The 24,164-nt window shown below is 31.4% G+C and overlaps 3 protein-coding genes across 3 annotated transcripts; all 3 read left to right on the top strand.

The window, feature by feature from the left end:
• Positions 1-3,706: 3,706 nt before the first annotated feature.
• Positions 3,707-4,300, top strand: LOC140871955 (uncharacterized). The gene has a single exon (XM_073274695.1). The coding sequence runs from the start codon at positions 3,707-3,709 to the stop codon at positions 4,298-4,300; it is 594 nt and encodes a 197-aa protein (XP_073130796.1).
• An 11,221-nt stretch (positions 4,301-15,521) lies between these two features.
• LOC140871307 (glucose-6-phosphate 1-dehydrogenase, chloroplastic) lies at positions 15,522-19,533 on the top strand. Its single transcript, XM_073273758.1, has 10 exons — positions 15,522-15,958; positions 16,474-16,706; positions 16,858-16,952; positions 17,065-17,179; positions 17,647-17,852; positions 17,965-18,114; positions 18,203-18,323; positions 18,411-18,640; positions 18,727-18,927; positions 19,034-19,533. Exons 1-10 carry the CDS (start codon positions 15,766-15,768, stop codon positions 19,281-19,283), a joined length of 1,794 nt encoding a protein of 597 aa, XP_073129859.1. The 5' UTR covers positions 15,522-15,765; the 3' UTR covers positions 19,284-19,533.
• A 2,576-nt stretch (positions 19,534-22,109) lies between these two features.
• LOC140872193 (11-beta-hydroxysteroid dehydrogenase-like) lies at positions 22,110-23,957 on the top strand. Its single transcript, XM_073274981.1, has 6 exons — positions 22,110-22,471; positions 22,557-22,749; positions 22,829-22,914; positions 23,009-23,140; positions 23,399-23,563; positions 23,669-23,957. Exons 1-6 carry the CDS (start codon positions 22,274-22,276, stop codon positions 23,879-23,881), a joined length of 987 nt encoding a protein of 328 aa, XP_073131082.1. The 5' UTR covers positions 22,110-22,273; the 3' UTR covers positions 23,882-23,957.
• Positions 23,958-24,164: the final 207 nt, after the last annotated feature.

The following is a 24,164-nucleotide window of genomic DNA, read 5'->3' on the forward strand; positions in this document are numbered from 1 at the left end:
TTTTATAGTAATAAATGTGAGAGGGAACGGTAATTATCTGGACGGGGGATTGGTCACAACTTGCAAATATATTAGTTGCCCTGTCCAAAGTCGGTCCAATTCCAGTATAAAAGTAATTATCACATATATTCTCAAAAAAAGTAATTATCACATTAAAAAGTAATAATATTTTGTAATCACAATTTTTTTTTAAAATTTATGGAAAATGTTAAAGTTTTAATTAAACTACCTCAATTAATTAGTAAATATAGGCATCTAAAAACCTTGAGACTTGAGTATAAATAAATATATGATTAAATTTAAAAATATAGATAAATATATGATTGGAATATTTAAAAGAAATGTTATCTTTGGAAAATAAATAATTTTTTAACAATAAAGTTATTTTTTTGAGCAAATCAACAAATTTATTAACAAGATTATGATTGTAAAATAAGACTTCATCAAATTAATTAAAATTTAGTTACGATAGAGTCCCACCAAATAAGTAAGTTGAGTTGATAATTTCTCAACCTGTTTTGATCTAATCTCGAACTTCGGAATCAACTGGTGGGTTGTGACAACTTGCAGGCCAAGCCGCTCCAACCAACCTAAATAATAAAAGTATCTAGGCAGTTTGGGCTCCCATAAAAAATGTAGGTTGGTTCGAAATGATAGACTGCTGGTCTACTTGTGCTGCTAACTTTTGAGTCTTGACAGCTTTACTTGTGGTTTACATCTCGGTCTTTAATTGATAAGTTTGGGCTCCTGTAACTTTCATACTAGTGGGCCTATCTCCGTACATAATTCACTAACGGTCTCTGAAAGCCCAACCGTGAAATGATCCACCGACAGAATGCCCTCAATCCACGAGTATTAGGCAAGGACCACGAAACCATCCGGCCGCCGCCCCCGTATGTCTATATAACATAAAAAAACTCTCTCATTTATTTAAATTATATACGTCAAGAAATTAGATTTAAATCTAACTCAACCACAAAAGTTAGCTACGAGAAAAAATCTTGTCCTTTTCTATATAAGTAACTCTCACTCCTAGAATTTGAATTTTTTTTCCGGAGTTCAAACATTATACAACATACATCCTCTCAATCACAACTGTTTCACTTTCAACTTTATCATAATTATACGCTTACGTCGTTGGTAGCTAAAATATGATAATCTTGTGCAACATTCATCCATTGTTGGATCAATTGAACTTTGTTGTATTCAGGTCTAGTGAACTGTTGATTATAAATTTAATCCCAAATAAGCTGGAAAATTATTTACAACATAAGGGTTGACAGGAAATTTCCACGCACGATTGAAATTTTACAGAGTTAGCTTTGCTTGGCGCAGTATGAAAACCTAACCTATATATACTACATGAGATAAAATAAAATGCATTAATTACTATTAAATGATCGATGTGTGTGTATGTAGAATTCTAATGAATATACATATTTTTTACCCTAATATTTGTATAACATGAATATATATCTCAACGAATATAGGTGGGTGAAATAAATATGAACGATAGATTTGAAAATTTAAGAAGTCATCAACAACAACAACAAATATTATTATTATTATTATTATTATTATTATTATTATTATTATTATTATTATTATTATTATTATTATTATTATTATTATATTGTTTTTTTTTGTTTTTTTTTTGTTTTGTTTTTTTGGTCGTGGGGAGCTTGTGTTATATAGTAACAACTCAAATTTTAATTAGTATTGGGCAAAACTTTGATGGGAGTCCTTCATGGAACCTTCATTTGTGCTTTTGGAATTTCAGCCTTCTTTTTTCTGTGGGCGCCTCATGCATAAGTGATATTCCTTTTTTCTTTTTCTTTTTCATTTTTTTAAAAAAAAAACTAAAACTACTTTGTATAATCGACTTTTGTTCAACATACTTGATTTTTTTAAGGGTTATTGGATTCAGTCTACAGGTCTAAACATAATTATGATTCAATACTCGTGTCAGTAAAACTTAGTAATTTACTTAACTCCCTATCTAACATTTTTTTCCGTTTCAACTATGAACTTAAAAATCCAAAAATTATAATACACATACTCAATCAAAGTTGATTGATACTTAATTTAAATCACTTTGGTAGCTGAAATGCATATATTTGCACCATATTTTCAACTATGTTTACTTTATTGACCCAAAGAAATTGTTATCATACTTAAAAGTTATAATTATAGATATCTAATTCAATTCAGTTGATACTTAAAACTGGTATAGTTGTGTTATATTTTCAACAATATGTACCTATATTTATTATGTTAGTTTTTTTTTCTTACATATCATGATGTACATAATATATATACTCAATTAAAATTTATTAATACCCGAAACTCGTAATAAAATTTTGTGACATAAATTCAATGAAACATATCTATTTGGTTCCAAAAACTGTATGCGAGGCTGAAATGATAAAAACATATGTGATAGGAGAACATAAATTAATTTTTCTGGGGCAGAGACTGAATCTTAAATTATATTTATGTCTAGTGACTGATTTTTTCAGTTACCTTTTTATTAAATGCTAGCTATAGCTATCACAGTACTAATGTTGTTTTGTTTCACAATTAATCACAATTGTAATGAAATTTTGGAAGATGTCTATACATATGTTACATAAATATAATTTTATAATTATTTTTATCGGGAAGAAAATAGCCCCATTTTCTGAGTAATTTTCATCACTCACCAAATTACGTACCAACAATTCCAATATTTTTTATAATTACCTTATAAGATTGGGGTGTAGTTGTAATATACGTACAATACTGCTCGATCGTTTTTCTTCTACGAAAAGATCACGGAAGGTGACCATAAGTCCATAATAATGGACATATATGTTAATTAAACTAAAGATACGTACGTGCCGAGAATCAGTGAATCGCTATGTTTTTAAAATGTGATGAATATCTGTATTGGTTCAACTTTATTTTGACAGTGATGCTAAAGGAAACCGTTTATATATCTCAAGGAATATTTACAATCTTTTCCAAAATTTGAAAGTCGAGTTACTAAATTATTGAAAATTATTGCTACTGCCCACAACTAAAATCAGCATTTTACGTATCTCCGCCCCGACCAAACCCATGATAAAATATTACATTTTTACGTTAAAACTATTATCTTTTCATTGTTGATATATATGCACGGGCCACCGAGTTAACCCCTTTCACTGATTAGTCAGAACATTTCACAAGAAATTTACTCTTATGTGGGTATATATATATATATATATATATATATATATATATATATATATATATATTGAACTATTGTGTCTCTCTTTGGGTTGAGCCCTTGCAAGTATTATTTGAATCAGACTCATCTCACTTATAACTTGAATATGTTAAAATATGTTGTAATATCATTTTCTTTTCTTTTTTTTTTTGGAACACACAAAAGATAGAGATACCAAGAAGTAGCCTTGAATATAGAGAGCATACTTCCCACATTGTCATTGCGGCATGCTTAATTAATTAATCACAATGCTTTATAAAAATTTAGGCCTTAGTCTGTGTCAACTTTTTTAAAAGTAGCTAGTTGAAAAGAAGCATGTGCCGAATTAATCAAACCATAATATCCCACTTTCCATGCACTCTCACTATATAAAGACCTGCCCTTTGTTGTGTGAAATGCATGAGAAAGTCTGATCATTCTCCAAAAACCAAACAAAATAATTAAACTTTTTCATCAATGGAAAATTCGATCGAAGCCATGAAAAGTTACAAGAGGGCTCAGTTTCTTTACAATCTTGTTCTCTATTCTCTCACCACTTTGATCACTTTCTTGTTTGTTTCATACCCCTTTTGGTTACCCTTCACGAATCACTTCTTCTTGGTTTCTCTTCCGGAGACTCTTTCGTCTTTCTTCGACGCCAAATGCTTCTTTGTTTTGGGAAACATCATTGTTTTCATCCTCGTCAGGGAATCAAAGGTAGCAAGTACTACTCGATCATCCAAGTTTATATCGACAGATGTTTACGATGAATATGTTGTAAGAAGCAAGAGTTTTCGCGAGGTGATTAAATCCGAAACCATTGGCGATATTGATCAAAGATTGAATATTGATCAGGAGATAAGGATTGAAAATGATAGAAACAAAGAAGAGAAGTTCATGAGGGTTTGCGAGATTACTAAGGATGAAAAGATTGTGAAAAGGATGAGAAAAGTTAATGTTGGGGGGACAAAAGTGGAGGATCTTACAAAAATTCCCAAGGAGGAGCTAAACAAAAGAGTGGAGGCTTTTATTGAAAGAGTTAACAGACAAAGGTCGCTCGAAAACTACTAGAATTAATTAAATACATATATATGCACATGATATATATATGTTCGGATTAATTTACTTTGCCAACACTAAATTCATAACAGATAAAACAGTTTTGGTCCACTGATATATATTATTATTCATGCGTTTAGAATTTACATCAGTTGATGATCCACATCCGATTCGATTTTTTTTTTTTAGAATGAACCAAATCCTTCATTATAACACATTCAACACATTCAACAAGTCTAATGATACAATATCCTTCGAGTGATGCTACATGTACACGAAAGGTTACACGTTGGGTTATGTTACACTTGACATTGTCCTTGATGTATTTTGGAAAAAAAAATTCAAATAAAATGGAGGGATAATTTTGTAATTTTATGTAGAATGTGTAACCTTCTATGTACATGTAGTATTTCCCATATCCTGAAACCAAGAAGGGAAACCACAATTAATCCATTCCAAGTTGGATTTCGAATAAAGATCTTCACGAGCCAATCGATGTCGTTCTATTAGCTGAATTTTTCATATTTTGAATTGATATAATTCCCAAAATAATTGTTGAGTGAATTCACATGAACAAGTGTATATAAGTTGAATAGAATCAGATCTTGAAAGCAAAAATACATCATTTTATTTGTTTCTTTTTCATTTGTATTGCTTTTACTGTTTTACATATATATTATCAATCATTTCATATAAAAAATAAATATCGTTAAGGGCAAAATATAGTATAAATATAATGACAACATAAAATAACCATTAAAAATTTGTGTGGGGTCATTGGCTATTTGAGCACAGGCGCACTGCTAATTAATTAATAGGGTACTTTCCTTAGCACAGAAGCATATTAGCATTTAGTACACCGAACACGATCTTTTTTTTAAAGAAGAAAAAATAAAATCCTGAATAGTATTTTTTTTTTTTAATTTTTATAAACACACATTCGTAGATTACAATCAGCCCGTACTTATATGAGTCGGGTGAGTTCACCACCTAAGATCAAGTCTAAAAGAAGATTTTAAGGGGGGAAAAAACAGTCGCAGGTCCCTATATATGTATATGTTTTCTCCTCTCAACTCTTAAATCTCACTTTTGTCCTCTATCACTACAATAAAAATGCTAATAAGTGATTTAAAAATCGGTATCTAACCGAAAATTGAGACTGATATTCACTAAAATTTGATAGTCAGAATCCGATTCAAGCCCAAAGCTTCAAACCTGGAAACGAACCTGAAATCAAGCAAATGATATTGTTAATCCATAATTTTAGTACAAAATATTTTAGGATTGAATTAATTGTTAATTTTATTCCTATTATGATATTTTTTAATATGAAAAACATAAGTATAATTTTTTTGTGATATATATATATATATATTATTTGAACATAAAGTAATAGATTGTAAATTGTGATTATATTGTTTTGTTCTAAATATTATTCATACACAGTTGAAAATTAATTTTAATGATTTATTTTTATTTTTATTTTTTGCACATTGAAATTTTAAAAATTAAAAAATATATGGAAACAATTAAAAAATCATACATGAACAATAATAAATGATATACATATTTACAAACTCATTAGCCATATATAAATTATTATAAAGAATATAATTTTTCAAAATTAATCAAGTAAACATAAATTATGTAAATCGTTAAAACTTATCATCGTATATTTCGGATAATATACATAATTCAAAACTTATCAATAATATATAAATTATTAAAAATAATAATATAACATAAAATGCGGTCCAAATAGGTTAGTTCGTTTCGACCCGCTTCCGAATGGGCAGTCAAATGCACAACCCAAACCGCATTTTTTTTAGTGATATGATTGATTGATCCGACGAGCCAAACCCAAATTGACAACTCTACGTACTTGCCAGAAAACCAAATTGTCATAATAAAACTTGTGACACCTATTTGAGGGGGAAAAAAAATTTCCCCAAAAACAAAAAATAATAGCTATTTAAATAAACATTTAATTCAAATTAATATAGCAGGCAACACATAATACAAGACATTATTAGTTGATGTAATGAATTTGAATACTTCAGCGGGTGGTTGTAGTACTACTACTAATTGGAGTTGTCTAGTGCAATATTATAATTTGACTTTCTTTAAAATATATTATTGTGCTGCTAAATCAAATAGGTAAAAGCAGGGTTGGTCTTTGTGAACCTGAAAGTGATATACAGATTTGTCTCTGGTGACGGTAGCTAGAGCCGTCAATTTGGGTTAGGTTCGTCGAGTCGGCCCGGTCCATCACACAATTTAAGTGGGTTGGGTTGACATTTTTTCAACCCAATAAAAGGTGGGCCTAGATGAGCCAACCCGCCAAGGCCCGCGACCCGCGCGGGTTGGCCCGTCGCGGGCTTGGAGGATTAATAATTTATTTTTATTTTTATTATGATATATGTATTTTTTAATAAAAGTTATGAATTTTTTTTTATTAATTACTTTATATAAAATTTACACACGTGAAATCAATAATTTAAATTTTTATTAATATATTTCTATTAATATTTATTTATGAAATGATATTTATAATTAATTATAATTTTATTTATTTATTTTTATTTGTCATTAGCCAACCCGCGGGCCGGCCCGCCTAACCCGCAACCCATCTTAGGTTGGGTTGAGTTAAGGATTTTCGGCCCGCCATCGACCCGCCAAAAAGTGGGTTTTTGGCCCGTTTGACAGCTCTACAATAATGACGATAAAAACTTGTATACGAGAACCTGAAGTGATATACTGATTTGTCTATGGTGACGATAAAAACTTGTATACGAGTCCTCTAACTATATTTATATATTTTTTTCATTATAATTTCAAATACACTATCCAACAATCTAGTCATTTCTAATCTCCAGAATTGTAATTTTCTTGTAAATTCAAATTCTTCATTCTAAATGCAACATTAATTCATTTTTTCAAATAATATATCGAAAATTCTCCTCCAAAAAATTCCAGTCATTTATTTACCTTTTGATTATGCTTCCGAAATTTTCTTTTTTCATCTTAATGCTTTCTATGTCCATCTTTGTCTGAAAACTATGAATAAACTAGTTAGGGACGTCAGGATTTCTCTCGACATAACCCCTTTGATGCATAATATTTTTTTTAAAAAAAGAGAGAAAGCGACGAAAAAAACATTAAAAAAAGAAAGGATAGAAAATCCTCTCCGGACTCTGTCCGTCATGATTATGAAAAAAAAAAACCATACATAATAAACAATTTACAGTTATTTATAAATTGTTAAATAATATGCTTCATTCACATATACGATTAGGGTTGGGTACGGTACGGTATATCGTATCAAAATATGATACCGTATACCGTATCGTATCATACCGATATGAAGAATTTTATACTAGTACCATACCGAATTTTCGATATGGAGAATTTTTCTATCGAATAACGTACCGGATATAAAAAAAATTCGGTATACCGAAAAAAAACTCGGTATAACGAAAAAAACCGAAATTTTTTTCGGTATACCGTGAAAAAAATTTTAAAAAAATTAATTCGGTATACCGTAATAAAAAAATTTATATACCGTTACCGAAACCGAAAATTTCGATACGATATCCTGATTTTTCGGTATATTCGGTAAATTTTTCAGTACGATATGACAATATTTTCGGCATTTCGGTATTTTTTCCCAGCCCTACATATATACGATACGCCCATACCGACAATTATGACAAATCCATGTCCAAACTTGTATAGTGTTTATCTTATATGCCCGTATTTAATCATAATCATCTGAGATATATATATATATATATATATATATATCAGTTACGATCTGATTATTGCTCTTAAATCACGTCCTGAGTTTATGTGAAATTAGGTAGATTTCAACCCAGCATATGAGTAATATCCCAATGATAGATTTAATGTCTCTTGATTTGCCACGTCAACAATATATAATTAATTACGCCTATATGTAAAAATACGAACCGTTGGATGCATGATTTGGGTATTACCCATATGCTAAGATCTCATCTACCGTGAAAAAGATATACATCACATAATACATCAAATGATCTCCCATGATTAGGGGCGGTCCTGAGAAAAACGAGGCTCTGGGCGAAGATTGAAATATGGCTCCTTTTTCATCAATTTGAAAAGTCGAATATATATGAAAAAAATTGAATAGCATGATCAAAGTAAAAAAAAAATGTAAATCAAGAAACTGAACGTTTTACATAATTCATCAAAATTATTTATTCAACAATCAATATTATTTAAAAATCACTCTTCTAGCGTTTTTTGAAACAAAGTCATCAATTGTGTCATCGTGTGATATATCCTCCAATATGAATTTTTTGATGCACAGGGTCGCTAAATCATTTAGTATCTCTTAACTCATTGTGGTTCTCAAATAAAATTTCAATAATTTTAATTTGGTAAAACTCCTCCCAGCTGATGCTACAGTCACATGAATATTCAGTAAAATTTGATAGGCAACCACGACCGTACGTAAGAAAAACTTTCATTTTCAATGCATACTCTAAAATTTTAATGGTTGTCCGATATTTATTTGTTTCATATGCTTCCAAAGGTAGAATATCTTGCAACATTTGTAATTATAAAAGTAGATCATTAGCATCAATATCAGACACTTCATTCTTTTTCAAAGCAAATTCAGTATTGACAAAATATTTTCTTAAATATTGACAATTAAATAACAATTCAATTCATACGGTGTCGTAAGTTTATGTTTGCTTTCATTATTTATATTTATATGTATAATATAAAATAATTATTTAGACCTCATTATATACAATAATTATGATTTAAATATATATTTATAATAAAATTTTTAAATGTTTGGGGCCCCACCTTTGCGCGTGCCCTGCTCGCCCTGGACAAGGGCCGCCCCTGCTCATGATGTATGCTAGGGGATACCTTGGATATAATTTTATTCATTTCATATTAAAGTTATTTTATAATATGTTATTATTTTATCTCATATTTTGTTAAAAAAATTTAAACTATATAAAATTACGGTTTTGTTTGGACATTTATTTCAAAAATTATTTTAGTATTTTATAAGTGAAAAAAACTTAAGTATGTGTTTTAATAATATTTTTAAAAAATATTTTTGAAAAATATTTTTAAAAAAATATTCTCCAATTATAGTTTTTAAAGAATATTCGAGAGGTATTTTTATATGTTTTTATAATGAAACTATGGAAGACAAATATGAACAACATTACTTTTAAAATTTTAAAATGTTTTTATAGAATAACTGTCTAAACTAATATTTATTCTTAAAAGAACTTTTAAAATATTTTATAACAAGTTTTTCAAAAACACTTCTACAAAAATGTTTTGTGAATACATATCCAAAACGGAACATAAATGTTTCTTATACACTTAAATCAAGATGAACAAACACGCTTAAACTTGATGCTCAATGATTGAGCTCGGTACTTCTCATTCTTAATTAAAACTAGTGTATTGATGCAGACGTTGCGTGTTTGTATAATAATTTGGTAATTAATTTGATTTATATTCAAATAAGAGTAATGTTATAGTTGTAAAAATTATCAAGGGACTAAACTGCAATTTAAAATATCAAAATAAAAAAAAAACAAAAGAAAACAAAAGCGTAATATCTATATTACATTAGAGCAATTTTGGTATAAACAAATGGTGTCTAAGGAGTAAGGAGCATATTCTTTATATATACTAGTGTATTGATGTACATGTTGCGTGCTTGTATAATATTTTTGCAATTAATTTGATTTATATTCAAATAAGAGTAATATCATAGTTATAAAAATTATCGAAAAACTAAATTGCAATTTTAAATATCAAATAAAAAACAAAAGAAAATAAAAGCGCAATATCTATATCATATAAGGGTAATTTTGGTAAAAAAAAATGATATATAAATGGAAAATTATTTATATATAGGAAAGATATTATAGAAAGAAAAAAAACTAGTTTATATTTTGAATTAATAATAATCTTATTTAGTTAAATACCAAAATTCTTGTCAAACCGTCTCACAAATCAATTTCTTGATAGGGACCTCTTATCGGTCTCACAGATCCTTGAGATCATGCACGAAATCTACTCGTAATTAAAATTTTTCATCTTGTACATACTAACTAATTTCAATTAAATTGGTGAAATCTAAATGAAATTTACAATTATATCATCATCTAAACAATACAAACTTATTTATAATTTAATCAGTATTTTAAAAGGCGCCGCCTAGGTCCGCCTAGGCTAGGCTGTTGCTCACCGCCTCGCTTTTTTGCTAGGCTATGCCTCTAGGCGCTGTCCGCCTAATCTCCCGCCTAGGCGGCGCCCAAGCCGCCTAGGCTGACAAAAATTCGCCCAGGCGATTACTATTTTTTTCAAAAAAAATAATAATAAAAAACTAAAAGAGAGAGTGACGACGCGAGAAACAAACACAGAAAAAAAGAAGAAGCGCAAAAAAAAAAGTCAAGCAAAAAATTAAATCTCATATTACTTATGAAGACTTGATATCTATTAATATCTATGTAATTGTTGCTGTTGTTACTATTATTATTATTATTATTATTATTATTATTATTATTATTATTAATAAAATTTTATAAGAGTTTCGTAAAAAAATTGAAAAACATAAGACATAAAATTTATATTTTATAGTAAAACTCATGAATATTTCAAATTATTTATTATTTAGGTTTAAAAATAAAATCGCCTAGGCCCCACCTAGACGACTAGGCGCTAAGCGGTGGGTCGCCGCCTGTCTACCGCCTAGCGTTTTTTAGAACATTGAATTTAATTATTTAATTATCATATGTTGTCGACGTTGGGGATCGGGGGTATGTGTAGAGGAGGGTGAATACACACTTATAAAATATATTTTGCTTGAAAAGCTTAAGTGTAACATCCGGTATTTTAAATACGTAAATCCGCATGCATAATTAGGGTATTTAATTATTTAAATTTTAGATTTATGGGTTAAATAATTATGTGAATTATTTGTGCATGATTTAATTTATTTTTTTAAAGCATTTAACCCATAATTAGTGATTTTACGATTTTTAGTATTTTAATTGTTTTGATCGCGTAGACGGGACCGTGGACGGACGAGATGACAACTTTCTAGCCAATTTATTTCATGAGCATTTTTAGAGCCCAAAAATATTATTTTGAGTTTTATTGCCTCAAAATTTTTAGTATTTAATTTTATATAATTTTAGGAGTCCATTTTTATCCAAATTTAGCCATTTTAATGACTTTTAATTATTTTTAAAATTCCCTAAATTTGTAATTTCGGGATTTTTATATTTTTAGATTTAATTATCAGATTTTAACTTTTAATGGGAGTTTCTAAATTTTATATTTTATATTTAAAACTTTTAATTATCCTAAAACCTATTTTAATTAAAATTAAAAACCCAAAACCTAATCTACCCAAAAACCTAACCGATCACTCACGCATTCAGCCGCCTCCCTCCCCTCCATTCATCATCTTCATCGGCTTCCCACAAGAAAAAAACCCCATAGCCTCGGTTGTTCAAGCTCCAAGTTGGTCGTTCGTCGTCCCGAAAACGTTCTACGTACGTGCTCAATCGATTTCTTCGGTGCAAGGCATGATTTTTCTTCCCTATTTTCGTACCTATCAGATATTAAAGTGTGTGCAATGTGTAGGCATCGAAATTTCAAAGTTTTTCAGAGAAAAATTTGATCTAGGTTGAAGACGCACGGTTCTTTGATGTTTTCATGATTCATGTTCACGTTTTGATGCCATGGGTGCGTTCTAACTGCTGGCTAGGGTCCTTAGGGTGTCCTAGGTGTGTCTGGACTCGAATGGCTCGAATGGCTCGAGCCAAACGAGCCCAGGGAAGCAACTGCTGCAGATCGGCCGAAGGGAGTCGCAGTTTAGGGCTCTGTGGAAGGAGCTTCGGGTTCGGTGCATGGGGATGCATGGGGCCAGGGCTAGGGTCAGGTTCGGACCGCCCAGACGTGGGCTACGTCTGGGCGGCGGCGCTCCGGCCAGGGGCGGCCGGAGCAGGCCGGCAGCAGCCAAGGAGTGGCTGCTGCTCACGGCCACAGCCGAGAAGGGAAGGGGGCGTCGGGTTTAGGGTTAGGGTTTGGTTCCGGGTCGGGTATGTGGTCCGGGTCGGGTCAGTAGGGTAGTGAGTCGGGTTAAGTTGGTCCGGGTCTGGGTTCGGTGGGCCGGGCTCGAGTCTTTTTATTTTTAAAGTATTTTATGAATTAATTGGTTTTTGGACCAATTAATTAGAAATAAAATTATTTGGACTCCCAAATAATTTTATTTGGGCTTTTAAAATTTTAATTAAGTTAGTCCATTAATTTTATGGGCTTTTGAGCCCATGAAAGTTCTTGGGCCAGTCTTTGGGCTTTTGGGCCCATTGGGCCAGTTTAAGTTGTTTTTGGGCCTAGAATGTTTTATGGGCTTTAAATTATTTTAATTGGGCTTAGAATAATTTTATTGGGCTTAAGTATGTTATTGGGCCAGATTTAAGTAAATGGGCTTGAGTGTTAGGGCCAGCAGTCCAGTACAATCCATGAGAAATTTGCATGTGTCCTGATTATATATTTAATTATTTTTATGCATTGAAGTTATTTTAATATTTATATGTTAGTAAGAAATTAAATTAAATATATATGAAGGACACACATTTTATTTAAGTACATGCATTCATGAAATAATTTTATGCATAATTAAATGTTTAAGGTTGAGCAATAATAACATATTTTATGTTGGAAGTTGAAGTAGTGTGACAATTTAAGGGGGATTCGTCCCCATATGTGAACTATTGAAGGACAGTTTACTGTCAATTTAAGAGGTGATTCGTCACCGCCACGTACGTTGGTTTCCACGCTGATCAGTATTTAATGTATGATTTAAGGTTACACTACGGATACAACCATGCGATGTTAGAAATTTATCTGCTCAACAATATGTATGTATTATGTTATTTAAGTTAATTTAAGGTATGTTTATGCCATGATATTTTTTAAGCATGCTCATTCATGTATATGTTATGTATTAATATTTAATTGTTTTAAATTATTTTAAACCCTTGTTATGTTAGCATGTTGGGCCTCTAGGCTCACTACACTGGTATGGTGCAGGTGAGTTCGTAGAGGAGGATGTAGCTCCTACCGGCGGCGAGGACTTATGAGCGGACATGCAGTGACCCCGTGACCGCGATAGATGTCTGAGTCACATTGCATGTTTTAATTATGTCAGCATGTTACACTCTTTAATTATTTTTCAGTGGTTGTGGTTTTGAATATTTACAGTGCATGCAAATTTTACATCATTTTTCTATTGCAGTATTTTTAATTAAATGTTTGACTCAGATATTTATTTTATTTAAAGAATGCAATTTTATTTAAGTTATTTATTTATTTATTTATTTTAAATCTTTTTATTCTGTGCATGTATGTATGGGCATATTTTATTTAGTAGGTATATATAAAAAAAAAAATTCCGCATATTTATTTATTTAATAATTATAGAGTTAGGGTCGTTTCATTAAGAGTTGAGAGAATTTTAGTCCACTCAATCGTTTTTCTCAACTTTCTAAGTTGTGTGAGCAACTAGAAAATAAGTGTGAAAGAAGCTCACAAACTTAGGTGATATCGACCAGAAGTAATGCAGTGTTGTAAAGTAAATAACACATAGTTTATAGAAGTTCGAAGACAATATCCTTCTACGTCTTCCCTTCTTCCACACAGGAAGAAATTCACTAGAAGACTTTGGTAACTACAACGTCTTGTAATTCATCCACTCCAATATCAAAACTTAAACACTGCCCAATATGAAATTCCTAGATTTCAGAAAGATAAGATTCTAAGTTCTTATCAAACTTCTTTCGACTCTTGTGATAAAGATTAAGTTCTTCAAACTCAGATTCACAAATCCTTTGAATCGGCTTGTATTTTTCAATCAATGACTGGATTTGTGTAACCTTGAAAGATCCTTGAAAGATCAGATATGTTGTCTGTTAAGCGAGGATTGTAATGAACAAGTAATGTTTGGACGATTAAAGTGCTCAAGAAGATAGCTTAGAGATGCTTTGATAATGCTTCGATAGTTTTCTTCGAGCTTCTTCTCTTATTTATAGTTCAAGATTCCAACGTCTTTATTTCTTCAATCAATGTTTGTTGTCCTTTGTCTGGAGCAAGTGGCTTAGGATGTCCAAATCATCTTAAATCCATTGGTACTATATATGTTTCTCTCTCACTTGAAAGTAGTGCCTGACATATGATGAGTAACAACTGCAGTTAGACTCTAAGATAGGATGTCTTAGTGATCATTTAGAGTAACTTTCCATTATTCTTTGTTGTCTGCTCATAAATGCTTTAGACGGCTCGATTAAATGTTCATGACTTTTGCATTAAAGATGTCATATCAAATAGCCGTTGAGTAGAGTGAAAAACGATTGATAAGCCTTCAAGTAGTTGATACTTATCAAGATCAATGGATATATCATACGAGCGGTAGACAACTTTTGTGACTGGTAGATAGTATGTGAGCGGTGGATAGCTTTTGTGACCGGTAGATAGTATGTGAGCGGTAGAAAGCTTTTGTGATCGGTAGATATAGATCATCGTGCTTGTTCGGTTGAGACAATAATCTTTGAGTGGTCGTTGTCAAGTCTTCAAATGTAAGCGGTTGATACCTGTTATACAATAAGAAGACGGCAATTTCTATAACAATGATATATCACCAAAACATAGGATAACAGTCTGGTTTTAAAACCTTTTAAATTACTAGATATTTATTTATTTTAATCTAAAATTTTTAATATTTCATTTTTCATGTCAATATTTAAAATAACATTAAAATTAACTATTATAAAAAAACTCATCTATAAAAAAACATCATGTAAATGTACACAACGCGAACGCCAATATTTTATTAAAATTCACAAAGTAATAGCTAATATAGTGTTCCAATTTTGACACCTGAAATGCAATATCGTTGTGTGGAACCCAATGTATTTATCATGTACAAGAGACTCTAATTCGATGAATGAAAATTTTACCACGCAAATGCAGAGTATTAGCTAAATAGTTTCAATTTACTAATAATTAACACAAAAATTTTAAGAAATTTTTTTTAACCCCCTGCGATTTGGACCAATAATTTATATTATATTTCCACTTGACACAATTACCATCTGTCCTATTTAAAAAATGAAAAATAAAAAAGTATATTGTTTGTCATAACTAAGTAGAATTAGGAACAAAACAACTCTTGCTCAAGCAGCCTTTCGGAGATCTCAGGAGCCTTGCCCCTCGACAATTCCCAAGCTCTATCGAGCTGTTCCTTTTTTTTTTTTTTTTGGTTAGTTTTTTCCCAATCTAATCAGAGAATTTGTTTTAATTATAAAGGTTCGTTCTTTTTTCCCAGTCGTAGACAGATAATCTTGTATTTCCTCGAAGTTTTCGAAAAAAAAAACAGAGTTTTTGGTACTATGGCCGCATTGCCTTCATCAAATCGATGTTGTTCTTCATCTTCGGCTTATTCCAATTCTACCTCAATTGGGTCTCTTCAATATCTCAGAAACATTCCATATTCCTTGGTTTCTCCGAAAAAATGGGGTTCGAAGAGCGTTTCTGTGCAGGCCGATTGCAACAATTTTCCCAATGTGATTCTCATGCAAGATGGTTGGTTTTATGTTTCATCCTTGTTTAGTATGTATTCTTGAATCCGTTCACCTCTTTGTTGGGGATTTATTTTTTATTTTTTATTTTTGTGAACTGTGCTGAATCGTTGCGTTTGTAAGTTCTTGCTGGCTGTAGTTTTTTGATTGAATTATTGTTCTGTTAGTCTTATTGAACTAATCTTCGTTGGTTATTTGCTCCTCGTTCTGAGTAGGCGATGTGATGGTTGAGATATTTCGGTATCTATGAAATTTGAATAAGATGGAAGCTGAGAACCCAAATATATAAAAGACTATGTTTTTACAACAATTTGTGGAGAAAAAAAAACATTTCTTTTTAATTAGTGTTTGGCTGAATCTCAAACCTTGATTATATTTGTTATTTCCACAACCTACGGCCAATAATTAATAAGTTTGTTATTTAATGTTTCTTCTTGAATTTTTTCCCCGCAGTGATCTAATTTCTTGCATAATGTACTCCCATTTTGAGTTATGACGTCAGGATGACTAAAATTTTAGGTGCTTTTGCTGCTGCAATGTCTGCAATTGAAAACCAAGCACCAGTCAAGAAATTGAAAGAAGGGTTGTTCTCAGTTACTCCTCCGGAGGAACAGAAAAAGCCCATTGATCCGAATGTAGATGGCGATAAATCGACTGTCAGTATCACTGTTGTAGGAGCCTCTGGGGACCTTGCCAAAAAGAAGATATTTCCTGCTCTTTTTGCACTTTACTATGAGGATTGCCTCCCTGAGGTCATATTAACCTTATCATTACTTTGTGTGCACAAATATTTAAAATGTGTTTAAAACAAATGAGCAAGTATGAAAATTTTCTTGATTTATATAAGCTTAATGGCTGATTACTCTAGGATTGATCTGTAGTTCTATTTATTATTGGTTGCAGCATTTCAGTATCTTTGGTTATGCCCGTAGTAAGATGACGGATGCCGAATTGAGGAACATGGTCAGCAAAACTCTTACTTGCAGAATTGACAAGAGGTAATTGGTTCTGCAGCTTCTAGCCGTGATTATCATTTGACATGAACAAACATGTGCTCCTTGTTTCCGCGATGTAGGATTTGAGGGATTGAATATTCTTATGAATTTTCAGGGAAAATTGTGGTGAGAAGATGGAGCAGTTCTTGAAAAGATGTTTCTACCACTCAGGTCAATACGATTCTCAAGAAAATTTTGTGGAACTTGATCAAAAACTTCGGGAGCACGAGGTATTACAGTTAGAAAATAAATTGTAAGATATACTTGTTTCAACTTCATGGTTAGTTTGTGTGAATTTTTTGTTCATTTTATGCTTGTTAATTGGACTCAAATTCATGGTGAAATATGTTTATGTTTATGTGAACTCCCGTTTAAGAACGATTGTTTGTGAATCAAATCAGTTGGTATCCTTTTTCTTTGTTAAAATTCGAGACTAATATCTTTTCCATATTGTTTGATACCCTTGCTTAATTGTTAGCCTTTTGATTTGGCATGGAGAAGAAATTCATTGAATTATATAGCTCTCTTATGTGTTGCCAATTCCCTGTGAAATGGGATATATCTCTCTCTCTCTCTCTCTCTTTTTCTTTTTCTTTTTCTTTTTCTTTTTCTTTTTTTTTGAAAATGAAATGGGATATCTTCCTTGGGATTAAAATTCAAAAACCAAATGTAAGTGAGATATAATTGGCTTCTCTAGGGCGGCAGGGTTTCAAACCGGCTATTCTACTTATCGATTCCACCCAACATATTTGTTGATGCCGTAAGATGTGCCAGTCTCTCCGCTTCTGCTGCCAGTGGGTGGACTAGGATTATTGTTGAGAAACCTTTTGGCCGCGATTCTGAATCCTCGGCTGCTTTGACTAAATCTCTCAAGCAATACTTGGACGAGGATCAAATTTTCAGGTTATTTAACTTAATCTAGTCTTGATTGCATTTTCCATTCTTAAATGGTGTAATGAGTTGAGGGATCAGCAAATCTCACACAGACAATTTATTTCTATTGCTCGTTTTACAGGATAGATCACTATCTTGGAAAGGAGCTAGTTGAAAATCTCTCCGTCCTTCGCTTCTCAAACCTCATCTTTGAGCCATTATGGTCAAGACAATATATAAGGAATGTTCAGTTGATATTTTCCGAGGACTTTGGCACTGAAGGAAGGGGAGGGTATTTTTTCTTCGCAACATGGAATTGAGTTAATATATTTTCTTTTGCTACAACTTTGCTTTAATTATTTTTCTTCTTGTTGCACCAGTTATTTTGACCACTATGGAATAATAAGAGACATAATGCAAAACCATCTTCTCCAAATAGTTGCACTATTTGCCATGGAAACGCCAGTCAGTTTGGATGCAGAAGATATCAGGAATGAGAAGGTTTTTTCCCTCTTTGAAAACTCAATGTGATAAAGAAAAGGTTTCCTGTTTCTCGCAAGACAATATCTAATCATTGATGAACAACAGGTTAAAGTGTTGCGTTCCATGAGAAAATTACGACTTGATGATGTGGTCATAGGACAGTACAAGAGTCACACAAAAGGAAGTGTCAGTTACCCAGGATACACAGATGATAAAACGGTACCCAAAGATAGCTTGACACCAACTTTTGCTGCGGCTGCACTTTTCATAGATAACGCAAGATGGGACGGAGTGCCTTTTCTAATGAAAGCTGGAAAAGCCTTACATAATAGAAGGTTAGAGAAAAGTGTCCTAGTTTTATCTTTCTTGACTGCTTCGTGTTGCATGGTTTGATTCCTGGACATCATTTTTCCCCCCACAGGGCTGAGATAAGGGTGCAGTTTAGACATGTTCCTGGTAATTTATACAATCGGAACTTTGGGACTGATCTGGATATGGCGACAAATGAGTTTGTAATCCGTGTTCAGCCCGATGAAGCTATTTATCTGAAGATCAATAATAAGGTTCCAGGATTGGGAATGAGATTGGACCGAAGTCATTTGAATCTTCTATACAAGGCCAGGTAGTTTTGAAAGTTATCCATTGTAAATTGTAATGCCTGCAAAAAAAAAATTAGTCCTAGCCATAATACTCTTGATTCATCTGAACTTATTGGTCGTGTGATACAGATACATGAAAGAGATTCCTGATGCGTATGAGAGACTTCTTCTTGATGCCATTGAAGGGGAAAGGAGACTATTCATCCGAAGCGACGAATTGGATGCTGCCTGGTCAATCTTCACGCCTGTGTTGAAGGAGCTCGAAGAAAAGAAGATGATTCCGGAGTACTATCCATATGGAAGCCGAGGACCAGTCGGGGCTCATTACCTTGCGGCCAGATACGATGTCAAATGGGGTGATCTTGGCCTTGATGACTAACTTTGGATAATTTTTACCTGATTTTTCAGGGGTGGTTGTTTCATGTATCTTAGATTTACACGAAGAAGAGTGGCTTGATCCAAAAAGGGTGTCACCTCTTCTTCATCGTGTTTTTCATCAAGATTTTGCTGTTTTGCTTCACAACTCAGTGTAGTTTTAATAATTTATTGATGATGGTTGTCACCTTAATAAATCACCATCTCTTTCAGACTAATTATTTTCTGATTTTATCTAATATATATTGCCTCCATCTCAATTATAATTTCACGTTTTTTTTGTTTGTCCCAAATATATAGTCATATACCATATTTAGTAATATTTTTGTATACTTCTTTACTAATATACCCTTATTAACTACATCTTGAAAATTGTGCAATCATTTTTTAATACATTAAATAGGGATAAAATAGAAAGTTTATATAAAATTTGCTTTCTCAATAAATTTTTCTAAATCTGTGTGAAAAGCAAAACAAGTCAATGTAATCGGGATGGAGGAAGTATTAAAAAGGAGAGTTGAATTGTGTAATGTTCATTTTGATTTTGTGTCACTATTAAAGATTATTAATTATTATTATCAATTATTAATTATTAAAGTATTGAAGAGAGTGAGTTGAATTTTCTTCTTATTAATTTATTGTTGTGTTAGATAATTTTGTTACATAATTTTTTGTGGTTACATAATTTTTTTGTTCATCCCATTTTTTATGGCTTGTCACTGTTCAATTAAAATTAAAATTTAAATAAATAAAAGAAAAACTGTAACTTTGGTCTTGTATGTTTCATTTTACGATTTTGGTCCTCTATGTTTTCATATTTCAGTTTAGTTATGCATGTTCTAATTTTTGGCAATTTCGGTCTTTTTCCTTCGAAAATACTTACGTGAGCTCGTGATACTATACACGTTAACTCAACATCAGCAATGCATATCATATCAGCGCCACATCGAAAAATGACTAAAATTGCCAAAAAAAAAATAAAGATAGCGGATTAAAACTTATTAAATCTAAAAATATAAATGACTAAATCTAATCTAATATATATATATATATATATATATATATATATATATATTAAAAAGAGAGTTGAATTGTGTAGTATCTATTTTGCCCTTGTGTCACTATTAAAGATTATTAATTATTATTAATTAATAATTATTAAAAATTAAAGAGAGTGAATTGAATTGTCTTCCTCTTAATTTATTGTTGTGCTAGATAATTTTGTTACATAATTTTTTGTGGTTAAATTATTTTTTTGTTCATCCGATTTTTTATGGCTTGTCACTCACTGTTCAATTAAAATTAAAATTAATAAATAAACTATGCGAATTTTAATTTAAAGATGTGTTAGATTTATTCTTGCATAATTTTTTGTTGTTACATAATTTTATCATCTCATGTGAACAAGAATGATGAATCTTTTGTTTTTCCAAATAAATCTATATAAATATTTGATTTCCATTGAACTAAAAAACTAAATGTTATCAAATAGTATACCACATAGAATGCAAGTTTCGTTCATTAGTAATTTCAAATATGGCTACATATGTACATGTGAGAATACGTTTTAAACAAGGATACATTATGTTTTAAAAAAAATTACCAAATAATAATTTAGTCAAAACATGTTTTATGCAAATCTTGTCCAAATACATTTTTAAAGTTTTTTAACTTATAAAATACTAAAAATGTTTTTAAAGTTGTCCAAACGGACCCTTAGTTTTTAAAATTCATTGCTGGCTATCTATTAACTAACTAGTACATGGAGCACATGTGTTGCATGTGCATAAAATATTTATTATTTGAAATTAAATATTATTTTATAAACTTGAATTTAATTATAATTTTTGTTTAAATGTTATGATAATGTGATAGTGGTTAGGATAATGGAGATAGTGGAACAAAATGTGGGAAGTTTTTGAATAAAAAATTTATTTTTTTGGACCTCTATTATTAAACATTTTAAAAGAATAATAAAGGATAAATTTGAAAATACATTAAAATGATCAAATATAGTTTTTTATGGGGTTTATGTATTATAATATAGAAAATATTTAACAAAAAAATTTATTTTATTATTCATAATATTTAATGGAAAACTCAGAAGAAAAAAATATGATAAAAAAAAAAGATAGAAAATCAGGCCGCATACATCCACAACATTCAGGCATACCTAGACGCCACTCATCTAGGGTAGATATCTATCATTCTATCTATTCTTGCTACATATTGAGTCCTCGACTAATCTACAGAGATTGGTAGGTTTGTGTATGCTCTTATTTTATTATTATTTTTTTTTTGAGAGAGTGTATGCTCTTATTTTTAATTGTAAAATCATTCTTCTTCATTTTATATATCTTTCTTCAATTTTAATAATTACTTTGGGAGGGTTTGAAGTTTGATGGTCGTCTCTTCGTGTACGTGAAAAACTAATATATTCTCCTTGCTCCCACTTATTTAGGTTGCATTTTTTTATTGATATGTATCAATTATATAATCTAGTATTCATATTTAATATTTTCTTGCCAATTCTTTTATCAATGTACCTTTATTAAACTAATATCATTAACTACTTATAAATTTTTTATCTTATTAAAATCATAGTTAAATAAAACTAACATGTGAAATTATTTTATAAAATTTATATATATCTCAAAAAACTCTTTAATTTGTATGAAAAAAAATAAAATAATTAAGACGAAGAGAGTATTCTGGTAGCAACCAGTTACATGCACCCGGGTTGCCTGCAATATCAAACACGTCAAATTCGGTGTCATAAATAGTAAAGCTCTGGTTTTGGACTTTTGATTTCATCGATGAATGACTTTGCTCACAAATTTAATAATCTTTTTTTTTGTTCTTAATTTCATCCGCCACTCACATTTCGTCCGTTTTGTTCAGTTCTTATCAATGCATTAATAATGCATCCCCGCCCTCCATGCTTGCCTCTTCTTAATTCTTTCGCCTATCAATTAAACCTCACATAGCGCAGCCATGTTGCGAAAACTCGTAGATAACGAGTTCACCAACGCCGCCACTTTTTACATTGTCTCTCTTTTCCTGCTCATAATTTCTCCGCCATTGTTGCTCTTCAAGATCATATACAACTTCTTGGTTTCATTCCGCCCCACGGATGCCAACATGAGAGGCAAAGTTGTTCTTATTACCGGCGCTTCGTCTGGAATCGGAGAGGTATTTTATTTTTTTGAATCAATAACCATATATATTGCTTAGGATCAGTGTTAATTAGTAGCGTATTTATGATGATTTTGTGTAGTGCTTGGCTTACGAATACGCCAAGAGGGAAGCGTTGTTGGTGATTGTTGCGAGGAGGGAACAACTTTTGCAGAAAGTTGCGGAAAAAGCCAGAGGGATCGGATCTCCGGATGTTCTTGTCATCTGTGGGGATGTGTCTGATTTCAACGACTGCCGAAGATTCATTGATGAAGCCATTAATCATTTCGGACGGTGTAAGATTTCTATCCATTCATAACAGAAGAGCATAGCACTTCTCGGTTTTTGCTTCACAAAATTTTGAAAAAATTTCAGTGGATCATCTGGTGAATAATGCTGGGATTGGTAGCATATTCATGGTGAATGAGGGGATAGACATCACCAAGTTTGCTCCTGTCATGGTAAATTGAAACTACAACTCGATTCTTTTTTTTTTTGAAAAGCATTAATTGTAGTGATTCTTGTGATATAGTTTTGGTCGAAAAAATCGAACAGGATATCAACTTCTGGGGATCGATCTATCCTAGTCATTTCGCGATTCCTCACCTCAAGAAAACCAATGGAACCATAATTGTCAATGCATCAACTGCTGCATATTTCAATCTTCCAAGATCAGGTTTCTACAGCGTAAGAACAACATACATCTATCTATACTATCACTATCTGTAATTAAAGAAGCCAATGAGCTTTTGATTTATGTGGGATGAGGTCACCTTCGGGATCAACCCGTTAAAACTATCTATACTATCACTATGTTTAATTAAAGAAGCCAATGAGCCTCTGACTCATGTGTGATGAGGTCACTATTCGGGATCAATCCCTTTAAGACTATGCTTAATTAAATTTGAAATAATTTGTTTCCTAAATGAATATTTGATTTTGCAGGCAAGTAAATCAGCAGTAACAAGCTTCTACGAGTCGTTAAGAGCAGAATTGGGACCAGAAATCAAAATAACAATAGTGACGCTGGGATATGTTGAATCAGAAATGACCCTTGGGAAACAGATGAGTAAAGAAGGTGAAATGAAGCATAACCAAGAAATCAAAGATGTAAGCAAGCATTAACAAATACTAAGTATTATTTGAATTATTTAAGATTTATGATTGTTTTGTTTGCAAGAAAATTGATGTGTTTTATTATAAATGGCAATGCAGCTTGTATTTGAATGTTTTCCGGTGATGAGCACAGAGCCATGCGCAAAGGCAATAGTGAAGGGTGCATGCAGGGGAGACAGATGGATTACTGAACCACAATTTATGAGACCTTTTATTGCCTTCAATTTCTTCTTCCCAGAATTAGTGCAATGGCATTTTAAAAAATTTTACCTTGGCAAATGGATAGCAGCCACAAAAGCGGCACACAAATAATGCTTTCTTTTCTTGGTTGTTGCTTGATTCATTGTCACATTAATTCAATGTTTTAATGCTCTGGCTTTCTTTGTTATCCTTCGCTTTCCATGCACCTATTCAATAAAAAAATACTTTGTAATATTGCAAATTTCATCTATACTTAAGACTGTTCCAAAAATACAAATTTTATTTCATTTATTTATGAAAACTATTGAATAAAATATAAAAATTTATTTTGATTTGAATTAAATAAATTTATTTTAATTTCATTTGGATATTTTTTAGGGTTTTTTTTTTACGA

This window comes from Henckelia pumila, unplaced genomic scaffold (genome assembly GCF_033568475.1).
Source record: "Henckelia pumila isolate YLH828 unplaced genomic scaffold, ASM3356847v2 CTG_461:::fragment_3, whole genome shotgun sequence".
In the NCBI taxonomy this organism is placed as follows: domain Eukaryota; kingdom Viridiplantae; phylum Streptophyta; class Magnoliopsida; order Lamiales; family Gesneriaceae; genus Henckelia; species Henckelia pumila.

Bases quoted from the DNA above. Each gene is read 5' to 3' on its own strand.
- LOC140871955 (XM_073274695.1), top strand. From the start codon at position 3,707: ATGGAAAATTCGATCGAAGCCATGAAAAGTTACAAGAGGGCTCAGTTT.
- LOC140872193 (XM_073274981.1), top strand. From the start codon at position 22,274: ATGTTGCGAAAACTCGTAGATAACGAGTTCACCAACGCCGCCACTTTT. The intron at 22,472-22,556 runs GTATTTTATTTT...GATTTTGTGTAG, and splicing joins CTTCGTCTGGAATCGGAGAG to TGCTTGGCTTACGAATACGC. The intron at 22,750-22,828 runs GTAAGATTTCTA...AAAAAATTTCAG, and splicing joins CATTAATCATTTCGGACGGT to TGGATCATCTGGTGAATAAT.
- LOC140871307 (XM_073273758.1), top strand. From the start codon at position 15,766: ATGGCCGCATTGCCTTCATCAAATCGATGTTGTTCTTCATCTTCGGCT. The intron at 17,853-17,964 runs GTTATTTAACTT...CTCGTTTTACAG, and splicing joins GACGAGGATCAAATTTTCAG to GATAGATCACTATCTTGGAA. The intron at 18,641-18,726 runs GTTAGAGAAAAG...TTCCCCCCACAG, and splicing joins AAAGCCTTACATAATAGAAG to GGCTGAGATAAGGGTGCAGT.